Source organism: Aulonocara stuartgranti (assembly GCF_965226115.1).
Source record: "Aulonocara stuartgranti genome assembly, chromosome: 14".
NCBI classification, from domain to species: domain Eukaryota; kingdom Metazoa; phylum Chordata; class Actinopteri; order Cichliformes; family Cichlidae; genus Aulonocara; species Aulonocara stuartgranti.
Genome location: NC_138950.1, coordinates 30,464,867 through 30,476,472, shown reverse-complemented (window position 1 = coordinate 30,476,472; position 11,606 = coordinate 30,464,867). Strand labels below are relative to the sequence as shown.

Sequence of the window (11,606 nt, the reverse complement as noted above, 5' to 3'; positions counted from 1 at the left end):
AGCTTCTAGCTTCTGTTTTTGTTTTGTTTTTTTGGTAAACACTACCATTTCCCACGTTCAACTTCTTGCAATAAATTGTTTATTTGATATACTACATGTTTTCAGTTAAATATTTGGAGACAAACTGCTTGCAAATCACAGCAGTTTTTCAACATTTTATGCATCCCACTGTTTCTGGGAATGAAGCTGAAGAACAATAGAGGTATCGACGGAAGATAAATAACTGGGGGTGGGGGGGGGAAGCAGTGTATCAAACCATGTAACCATTATCCACACTGAAAATGTATCAGTGTGGCACACAGTAAGACCTGTCACCCACCAAACTGGAAAGCAAAATTGTATTATCTGGCAGAGACATTAGGCTAAACACCTCTCTCCCATCTTCCCTCTTCTAAGTGCCTTCAACTATCTGTCTCATCCCATGCTCTTCACTCTGAAATGAAAAAAAAAAACCCTAGCACTAATTTTCACTTTCTTAACAGTCACAAAAGCCAGTCTCTTTATCACTTATATCTACCATTCCATCTAGTTCCATTTGCAACTTGCATTACGTGACTGCTTTCAGTTTGTGACACAAAACTAATCCAAATGGTGCAGAAATAGACCAATCTGAATATCAGATAACCCTTTTCATATTTGCATCACTGGCAACTGTAATAACTACAGCTGTGGGTTACTAAAGCAGATTTTAGCATGAGAATCAGCTATTAAAATGACTTCATAATTGTATTAAACACATCAGACTGGAACATAATAAAGATATTTAGTGGAAATGTCACCATTTTAATGAGTTGCGATGGTGAGTGTGTGGTTGTAACAACCACACACTCACCTCTGCTTTTCTTCTACACCTACTTCACGCTCCGATAGCTCATTATCACTTATTTCCTCATTTTTTTTTCAATCTTTAGTTCAAAACAGGAATGCAGCACGACACCAGTGGAGGCAAAAAGCCTGACTAAAAGTCGCAAAAGAGAAACCATAACTACAGTACATGACAGCATGACAAAGCTACCATATTACCTGATATTAAATTATGTTTTATGCACTGACTTAAGAAACTGTTTTGCATGTTCTGGCACATGTTGTTATTGCATGGCTTGATTAAGGTACACATTAGGCTGGCTCAGATCAGGTTTGCCAGAGGTAATCCACACATGGGCCAGCACAGGACCACCAGCGTGTCTGAAACTGGCCTTGTGATGGCCCATGTGTGGGCCACCTCTGGCAAACCAGGTCTGGGCCACCAAAGGGCTGTCATTCTTTGCGGCACGTGGGCCATGTGTAAGCACATTGTGTGGGCCAGATCCGTGCCATACCAATTTTGCTGTGTGTGTGTGTGTGGACGTGTATTACTTATTGTTTTGGGGACACAAATTTGTTTACACACTCCCATTGTGAGGTCTCGCCTACTTTATGGGGACAAATTGCAAGGTAAATCATTTAATTTTAGGGTGAAGGCTTGAGTCAGGGTTAGGGTAAGGTTCAGGCAGGGACTTGTGATGGGTAGAGTCAGGATAAGTCTCCAGGAAATGAATGTAAGTTAATGTAATGTCCCCCAAAAGTGATGGAAACACAACGTGTGTGTGTGTGTGTGTGTGTGTGTGTGTGTGTGTGTGTGTGTGTGTGTGTGTGTGTGTGTACACGCGTGCATGGGGTTAGGGTCAAATGTTGGATGTATTTTGGTGTTTTATTGTTCTGTGAAATGTTTGCATTGTTTATTTGTTGTTTATTTATTTGTTCATCCTTGTACTAATACAACTTATTATAGAATAACTTGGTATTTTACTACACAGCAAAATCTCCAGTGTTAATTCAACTCCTATAGTGTTAAAGTTAACACTTTTCCAGTGTTTATATAATTCTCACTGGTTTAGAGTTAAAGTAACACTTTGCAAAGTGTTATTATTTTAACTCCATTGTAGTGTTAAAAATATAACACCCATAGTGTTAGAATTTCACTCTGTATGGTGTGAAGTGTCTTCACTCAGAGTGTAACTACCTAACATTTATAGTGTTGTTTTAGGACACTGATAAGTGTTCACTTTTACACTGGCTTGGGTTAACTCTTTTCACTGAGGGTGTTACTACACAACAACTATGGTGTTATTTATGACACTTTTAAGTGTTTATTTTCACACTGGATTGTGTTGACTGTTTTCACTTAGAGTGTTATTCTGTAACTTTTACAGTGTTATTTTGGCACTTTAAAGTGACATATATGAGCTTTTAAATACTAGTCTGTATTAATTGTCTGAATACAAAAATGCATTAAAGTGCAATTACTGTATGACTACTGTGTTACATTCAGTGAAAGTCCTTGTTAAGTCCCTTTACAGGATAAAAGGAGAAAACATAAAATTGGTCACATAAGAATTTTAATAAATATTAAATTCCAAGCACCATACAGCATACGTTCACAACAAAAATAATGGCACAATGTACAGACCATCATCATCACCATAAGCACTTTGCAAATCAAAGGGCTTGTATATTTCAATACAGTCTGCTTTAACAACATCTTTTTCATCCGTTTCAAACACTTTATAAGCATGGCAATGTTCACTGAAATTTTCAACCACAAGCTTCTGAACTATGAAGTAGGTGTGACTATTGACCAAAACTATTGTTTTTATTCTGCAAAACACCGGCATCTCATGTTCAGAACCACAACAAATGACCAATCCTGTTCTGTACTCAGTCCCATTAATGTTAACCCAATTAGCAGAGAAAGCCTCTTCTGCAACAGCAGGCAAGCCTAGGGAGATCATTTCACTATTTTCCTCACTATCAACATCAAATGATTTCAAGGGCCCATACTCAACATGGCTTAAAGGACATGTCTCCCACTTGTATGCTATGGATGTTTGATGTTTTTTGGCAAGTGACACTGTGATGTTCTTAAAGTTCTTAAGGGTGTCTTTGAACACCCTATGTTTAGCCTCACCTCTCATGCTGCATACATGCAATAATGGCCCAATTTTTCTGATGCAAGTTGGGTAGTGCAACATAAAGTGGTGTTTGGGAATCATGTTCCTACCTGGATACAACAATTTGAACAAGTCATGATGTTCCATTGTTAAATGTTTTAGAAGCACAGTCATGCCATGTGTAACAGATGGAGAGAATATGATGTTAATTATTTGCAACAATAGCAATAGCATAGTCCAGTTCTGATTTCCTTCTGGCACAATATCACCAAAAATTAAAGGAATGTTTCTTATCAGACAAAGAGTCTGAATGGAGTTAAGACCTATACTATTACCACTACTGTCTAAGTTCACCCTTGTTGGACGATTTTTGCTCTCCAAGTAGCCATAGTCAAAAGCATAGATCCGTGACAAAAGAGCAGGTTTCGGCAGAAAATTGTCTGACAGATATTCCAACAGTAACTTTATCTCATATTGTGCTACCCCTTCGAGAATATCATGCATAATGTCCAAGGAAAAGTTCTGGCAAACATGAAAGAATTGAAGAGTGTTCAGTGTAGAATTCTTTCTTAAGCCAAACACATGTAGCTTTTGAGGATCAGATTGCAACTCACTGCAGTGCATTTCAAAAAGTTCTTTCCCTCGTAAGATGATCTTTGGATCATCCTCAGTATACACACTCTGTGCATCCTGTTTTGCAATTAAACACAAACGACAAAAGTAACGTCCACTGAAAGACTCAACAAAACCCAAAATTGAGTGCATCCCCAAGTTGTCCCCAGTTATCTGACATATAGTGCCATGGACCTTTTCAGATGAGAAGGGTAAATCAATGCCATGGCTCTCCAAAAGCTTTATGTCATCAATCAGAGGCTGTAAAATAGGATCAAAGCCGTATTTTTTCACATCTTCTGCATGAAACAATGCAACCAAATGAATGTTCATCAATGCAGAATTTAACTTTGGAGGCAGATTTCTGAGGACAAAATAGATTGCACCAACTTTGTGAACACCACGTTTGGAACCAAGTGGATTAGCAGTCTCAAAGTCATCATAATAAAGCTGAATTTGCAAAGAAGTCTGTGGTTTTGAAAACAATGGATGAGACTTATAGTAACTCCCATCACAAAAGTCTTCATATCTGTCTTCTTTTGATACACATGGTTTAGCAAGCAGCTCGCAAATATAAGAATTGCGACATATAAATTTGATTGTTTCCAAAATTGGAATGTACACAAAAGTGTCTTTTACTGGTACCTGGTCATAAGTGCCTGATTTTTTATTTAACCTTGTATCATAGCGTATTCCTAAAGTCTTTTCCACTGGATCCACAATTCCCCATTTTTCACGGAAATATGACTTTCTTTTAGCTTCAGTGTCGAACTTCTCAACTGGATTGTCAAAAGTCTCAAGACATTTTTCCACTGGAGATCTAACAGGATTTTCTGTTGGCACAACGTTCAGTACTTTATGTTTAAACTCACAGTGCAGTCCATCAGCAAAATCTTCCAAATCACAAACAAGTGATGACACAAAACTATTTGCCAAACCACTACCATTGAGTTTACCAATAATTTTAGTGCAAATTGCTTCAGAATTTTTTTTAATTCTTTGACCTGACCCATTGTTTTCAGAACACCCAACCTCTAGGCTCTGAGTAACACTTGTTCCTGCAACTGCTATGTCTGTATCTTGTAATCTGTCAAAATCAGCTTGAAATGACTCTGAGGGTTCTGCATCACCACTTTGACAACAATCTTCATCATGAACACTATTTAAATGTTTTTTTAAACCAGAATATGTAGTGAACTGACGGCTGCAACCATCTTGTGAACAAGCCAACTTAAATTTGGTGCTTGGATAAAAACTGTGACCTAGTCGCAAATGACTTATCAAAGCCTGACTGGTGCTATGCAGAGTTTGACAGATAAAACATTTAAACATGGTTCTCATTCAACATTTTGGCACGCAACTCACGAACACGTGGTGACTCATCTGTTGAGGTGGCATCAATGTTGAATATGGTGGTCTGCACAAAACTGTAGAGATGAACCAGTGACTCGTCGTAAGATAAGTTGAACACGTAGTGGGATTTGAAAAGTTCATCAAAAGCACTGAGTGAGCTGGTGGCTTGGCAGGGGATGAGCTGTTTGTCCACTGCGATGTAGAAGGTGTCAATGCTGTTCTGGGTTCGACCAACAGCGAGGATGTATGGTTGTTTACCATCTCTTGCTTGCAAGTGTTCATCAATGCTGCAGCATGACTAAAAACAAATGAGATATTGACATATAGGCCTAGCTTATACTTGCTGAGTATGAACCATTCATTCAGTTTGACATTATGTGCCTTGCTAACTTATTACAAAATACTAAGACACATACTTCATGGAGAGGAAAACTAAAAAGTGCAAAAACTGAAAAAGTGTTTTGTAGGATTTTAAAAAGTGAGACAACATATTTACCTTGTGAAAGTGCACCATTTTGTGTGCTGCATCAGTTGGACTTATTTTGGTTCTCCTCTTTCGTCCAGCTGTGGGTGGCAAAAGTTGAAGGAGTAGCAGCAGAGAGGCCATGTCACTGTCCCAGTCTGTGTATGGTTGAATTTATAAAACAATTTCAAAATGACAGGTAAAAATAAATATTATTAAAATCAAACAAGCATGGTGCGACGCCTACCATTTACATCACTCTCTGTTGGTTTCTCAGCAGCTTTTATCAAACGACACAGGTCAGTTGACTGAATCAGCTGTTTGGCTTCTTTAATAACCTTTGGCTTGAATGACATGTCCCACTTCTCAAGCAACTTGGTGGCTGTTTCAGCACCAAACAGCAGCAGGAAGTCTTGATTGACCTGTTCATCATACACACAGGACATAAAGACAGTGCTCAACATTGTTTACATTGCAATGTGATTTTGACCAATATGGGATATAGCCTGACTGGGATGACCAATGATCACATCTTTTACTGTTGCCATCCACATCAGCAAAACAAAAAAAAAAGGATTAACAGTTGAAAATATCAAGTGATTTGACTTACTAGTCCTTTGACATCCAAAAAGCGTGGAAATGTTTTGAAGACATCTGCAGTTCTTTGTGGATCATGCACCAGATCCTGGCGATGTTGGAACGTCATTTTCATCTTCTGAAATACACTTGCTTCATCAGGAGAGTGAACAAGAAATGAGATGGCCTCCTTGCAGGCATCTCCATCAAGTTGCTGAGGCAATGTGGTTGCTAATCTTCTGCGCTTAGGCCCTTGTTCTTGATGCACTGGGACTTCCTTCACTGGCCGTTTGGTTGTAGACCTGGACATGGTTTTGAGGCGCCACGCTATATATCCAGTGCCTTTCACTCCGTCGTAGAAATGCTCCTGTCACATTTAAACATAGATGAAAAATAAACATCAAATGCGATCTTACAGACTTTGCAGATTCAGCAAAAAGAAACCCAAGGACTATTATCATGTAACAGGTGCAATACATGTTAAACAACATCCACAATTTCAATACAGTTTTATGACAATAGTTATTATGAAAGAGGAATTAAGATTTTTCTTTTAAATCATTTAGCTGATGTAATTATTCCATGATGAAAACTAAATAATGTGCTGTTTTACAATCACTGCATGACTTACATAGCCGTTTGGAGAAAATGGATCCTTCAATGAGGGAAAGAGTGTAATTATTCCAAGGGCATATTTCTCCTTTTGCTTACGGGAGGGAATTCTGCTATAGAGGAAATACAATTGACAATGTTAAATCAGAAGTATGTGTCTTTACTGCAGTATACATTACAAGAATATTCCATATGGCCCATCTTTACTTTTTTATTAGGTACTATTACTCTTACCCATGTCTCTCAGTCATATCACTTGCCAATATGTTAACAAGCTGCCGCCGGGTGCGGTGGCTCAGTGAATTTTCGGCATTGTATTCTTCAAGAATTTCCTCTCCACCAGGTTTCCTAGTCAAGGCATTTTTAACCATCTGCTCATATAAAAGGGAAAATAATAACAATAAAAACTTGTTTGTCAGTAAAGGTGAAAGTTTAGAGGAATGTCAACAAACCTGTGAAAGACATATCTAGCAAGAAGCACTAACTTCTACTAACATTTTTTCATACAGGGCAAGTTGGGAACCACCATGTTTTGAATTTCAATTTGTATAACAATCTACAGTATAAATGGTGTCAACTCAAAAATACAAAAGACATTTTCTGTTCTCAATTACCTCTTTTGCAGCCTCTGACACAGAAACATTTGGTGCAGAACTGTCTTTGCTGGATCTACTGCGGCCTGCAGGAATGCCCTTTTCCCTGAGGTCACTGTCACTTGATGAAAGTGATATAGTGTCCGTGAGGGAAGATAATGTATCCGAGGAGGATGGTGTGGAATGAGCTAAAGGACAAAAATCTTTGGGAGAGATGATTTGGTTAACTTTCTTTAGGCTACTCCACAATGCCATTAATAACACAATTTCAATGTTCATGTTCAGACAACATTCTATACAAATATGACCCAGCCCTGTCCACTGTCATGTATATTGCATGAAGACAGGTCAATGTCATCTGCATCAAGAGCAAAAGAACTTGGCTCTACATTGAGTGGGCTATACTCTGAAAATTTAAGTTATGATAACATTTACCTTCATCTGAAATCTTTTCACGTATTGTCAGGCATAGGTCTGGTTGGGCCTCCAGTAACTCCAGAAAAATGTCTTCTTCGACAGCTGTGTCAGTTTCATCGAAAATATCAAGGTCAGCAGCATCCGGAAGTCCAAACTTGGTTTTGGCTTTACAAAAAGATAAGCATAATGTCACCTAAAACGCCTGAAAAACTTTTTTAAAAACTAATTTTGACTTTTTTATTTAGCTAATATTTATTAACAGCTGTTTTACCTGTCTTTAAAATGGTTAAATTAGACAAGTCTGCAGCAACAATATAGGCCTAGGCCTACTGCTCTGTACTGTTTTTAATGTCACACATTAAAATAAAATGTGTTAACATTTAATTCGTTTTTTAAATAGATGAGATGCAAACATGATGAACTGATACATGTGCAACAAATTTTGTTCTGCCAGGTTATCTTACCTTCACTGATGAATTCTAGATAAGTGAATCCTGCGTGCAATTTAATGTACTTCTTTACATTGAGGTATTTCACTTTCAGCAACATGTCTTACAACAGCACCTGGTGGAGAGAAGGGGGCACAGAATATTTTTTACCATATATTTAAACCATAGCTTAAGTGGCAACAAATCCGGACAACTTTAAGAAAATATTAGGCTATACATTGTGTGATGATCTGTGAAGGGGTGACAGACCACTTCAACCTCAGGAACATAATTTGGCTTCCCCCTGCGCACTAAAATAGCTGAACTTGGGTACACAGAAATAGCATCCAATGAATTATCCACCCATCCACATGTTTATAAGACGACAACGGCGATCTTCTCGTCTGCACGCAGGCTAGATACTTAGTTCTGCTATGTTGCGAGTAAATCGCTGTAGCCTACTTGGGGAAAAGCATCTCTGTTTAAACCATGTCAGGATGATAATCCACATAAAATTTCCTGTTGAACGCACACCTGCCTTCATCACGCTTTCACTTATGACAACAAATATCCCTTATACTGTAAATTAATGAGTGCAAGTCTTACATTTATATCGGGAGTTTCTGACACATGCACAGCCGTCTGGCTAGTTGCTACTTTGTGGTGGTTGTTTTGTGACACGACATGCTAGGATTATCAGTGGAGGCGACGTCAACGACCCTCAGTCGTTATACCGCTTTGTCTTAAACACTGGATGGTAGCCTATTTCACTAAAACTGTAGAAAAGGGGAAAATGTTCCCTTAGATTAGGCCTACTACAACATAGGGCTGCTCGATTATGGCAAAAATGATAATCACGATTATTTTCACTGAAATTGAGATCTCGATTATTTGACGATATTTATTTAACAATAACAATGTATTGAATAATGACTTTAAAGATTGTCAAAAAATAATATAAAATAGTGTGCAAATACTGATAACAGTGCAAATGTTTGCAATATAAAAAATAAATGAAAAATGTAAACATCTATGTTTAGTGAACGTTGCAGTGTTGCTCTGTGGTGCAGCTACAACACTGTAGCAAAGTTTACACACTGTGTCTACTTGATCCACGTCTGACTCTGCGAACCCATAATGTTTCCACACCACTGAAGTTTTTTTTACCTCTCTTTTCAACCAACGGCAGTCACTCTCCTCTCCAAATAACTTCTGCTTAGCTTTCCGAGCTTCCCTCGGGTCCTCTTAATTGTTGTGACACGTGTTCGAAATGCAGAGCGGTGCGCTCGATTTGCCACACGGAGCAGTGCGAGAGTAAAGCACGAGGGAGGGGCTAATAATCGGCTCAGTCATTTTTAATGATCGTTGAAAGCCCAAATCGTAATCGTGATTAAAATTCGATTAATTGAGCAGCCCTACTACAACATGTATGATATATCCTAACCGTTAGCAAGCAACCCATGCACAAACGCAGCGCGCCTTGCTTGGTCACTAACATCTAACAGAATTCCATAACCCCCTGTCACTTCAAAGATTTGTAGGCTAGGCTACTGCTAAACTCGCTGGTAGCACGTGTAATTAGCCTATCTTGACGCTTTCCAAAACTTGACTTGAACGTCTCCATGTGATTGTTTAGTTCACTTTTAAATAGGATATTTCTGAGGCGAATGTTCGCTTCCCTTAAAAGCAGTGGGCTAAACGCATTTGTCTTAGCTGCCAGCTAGGCTACCACAAATTCAAATTTTAACATTACATTTAACATATCCAGAGGATAGCTAACTCCTCCCTCGTTTCATTTAATAAGCATTGAACACTGGAAAGCATTTCTCTTATGACATTAGAACTAACTAGAATTGAGAATTATATTAAGCACGCATTTATTTTCGCTGCAATATTAACTTGTTATAGAGGATAGTTTAGCTACCTAAGCTAACGAATCCCATCTCTTACCGCAGATGAATACACTCCACATTAGGAAAATATTGCATGCTTCTGATAAATAATGTTATAGGCTAGTTAGTTACAATATTTAATAATGATAAAATAACATAGGTCTTGTTGTATAGTTCTTACCTGAACAACCTCCTCGATCTTGACAGCAAACTTCTGGCGGACTCCTCATGCCCATGAGCGCGAAAAACCCGGATGTGGAAATCAACTCCAAATGAGTGTTATAGTATTGACTCTTTGAAATAACTCCGGCTACAGAGCTTTTTCAGCACCGTTAGTGTTACTGTAACTCTCAAACCAACACTTTTCAACTCGAAATTTTTAACACCAGTAATTTTAACTCACATCAACACTTCGGATTTTGCTGTGTACCCTTGTCGCACAGTGTTGCCTTGAAGCAACAAACCAATATCTGTTTTGGGGGGGCATCCACATCCGCTTTAGGGTCCCTAATATATATTATTAGGGACCCTAAAGCTCCCCCAAAATAGGGAGAAATATTTTTTTCCCAAAAAATTAAAAAGTCATGTAGAGCATTAAAGAAAAATGGATGTGTACGGAGTAGCATCAGTTACAGCAGGTCACTCAGGGTGACAGAGAGGGAGAGCAACATCAGTAATATTGTTTTCATTGGAATGAGAGTGTGCTGTTTGTAAGCACCAAATTTCAAGTCTGTTGAATGTTCTACTGGCTGAAGACCACTTTTTACACCTTCACCTTAATTCAGCTAGATTTTAGAGAAATGCAACAAAATTAATGTATTTGCTCAAATTCTAACAAAAAATGTTGCTGAATGTTGCCTTTCCCTATCCAAGGGTCTAAATCAGGGGTGTCAAACATAAGCCCTGGGGAGGCAAACTGGCCCAGCAAAGAATCCAATCTGGCCCGCTGGACTGCTTTGGAAAATATAATCGAGGGCATCAATTTCTGGAGTTTCACAGCCTCCCTTGTCCAGATTCTTATATTGGTGTAGATTCATTTCTATCAGCTTTCTCATTTTAAATGTGTATTAAGTTGTTTTTTTTCCCCCTCATTTTACGGTTTGACTGAATCTTCCTTTGTCTCCACATGTCATCTACCCAGCCTCTCTCCTCTGACTGACTCAGATCCAAAGTGCCAAGTTATCATTTTAAACCTCCATTATCACTGGTGTCAGACATCTATTGTACCTTTGGGATAGACTTTGCGTGTACCCCACTGCTCCTGCTATGGTATTTTATGCTGCGACAGACTGCTACATATTTCCTGCCTTGACTAGAGAATTTAAAATCTAGGCAGTTGTTTCGATGATGAAAAACAAATCTGTCTGTGAGCCAGTTTACTAACCTGTATCAACCAGCAGTGAGTGAAGCAGTTTTGGTGTGTAACCTTGGCAGAGACAGGGCTGTGTTACACTGCTCTCTCCTGCTGTGTCTCTCTTAACCTTTTCAAGGGTCACATCTACACTTGGAGCCTCTCCTGACACTGCCAGCATGTCACTGCATAACATTAAAATAAATACAACTCCAAAAAACTGAAAACAGGTTCACACAGATAGTGCTTAGACAGTTTTTTACACCATTCAAGGGAACAGCAAATGCATTTCTAAAGCTATATTAAGCTTATTGGATTTAATTAAGTTTAAAGGTTTATCAATTGTTGGACTGCACACTGATTCTCAGCACTTGGAGTG

General features: G+C 38.5%; 1 protein-coding gene across 3 annotated transcripts; it reads right to left on the bottom strand.

The window, feature by feature from the left end:
- Window positions 1-1,978: 1,978 nt before the first annotated feature.
- On the bottom strand, window positions 1,979-10,293 carry LOC309687606 (uncharacterized protein). Of its 3 annotated transcripts, none has more exons than XM_082502699.1 (10): window positions 10,058-10,293; window positions 8,021-8,120; window positions 7,575-7,721; window positions 7,161-7,342; window positions 6,781-6,917; window positions 6,566-6,659; window positions 5,969-6,301; window positions 5,606-5,780; window positions 5,392-5,516; window positions 1,979-5,193 (listed from the first exon to the last, which is right to left on the bottom strand). In XM_082502699.1, the coding sequence occupies exons 2-10, from the start codon at window positions 8,103-8,105 to the stop codon at window positions 4,867-4,869; spliced, it is 1,605 nt and encodes a 534-aa protein (XP_082358825.1). In that variant the 5' UTR covers window positions 8,106-8,120; window positions 10,058-10,293; the 3' UTR covers window positions 1,979-4,866. The 3 variants fall into 3 exon arrangements, with proteins under 3 accessions (XP_082358825.1, XP_082358827.1, XP_082358826.1); XM_082502701.1 differs by having other exon boundaries at window positions 6,566-6,656; XM_082502700.1 differs by lacking the exon at window positions 10,058-10,293 and adding an exon at window positions 9,152-10,051.
- Window positions 10,294-11,606: the final 1,313 nt, after the last annotated feature.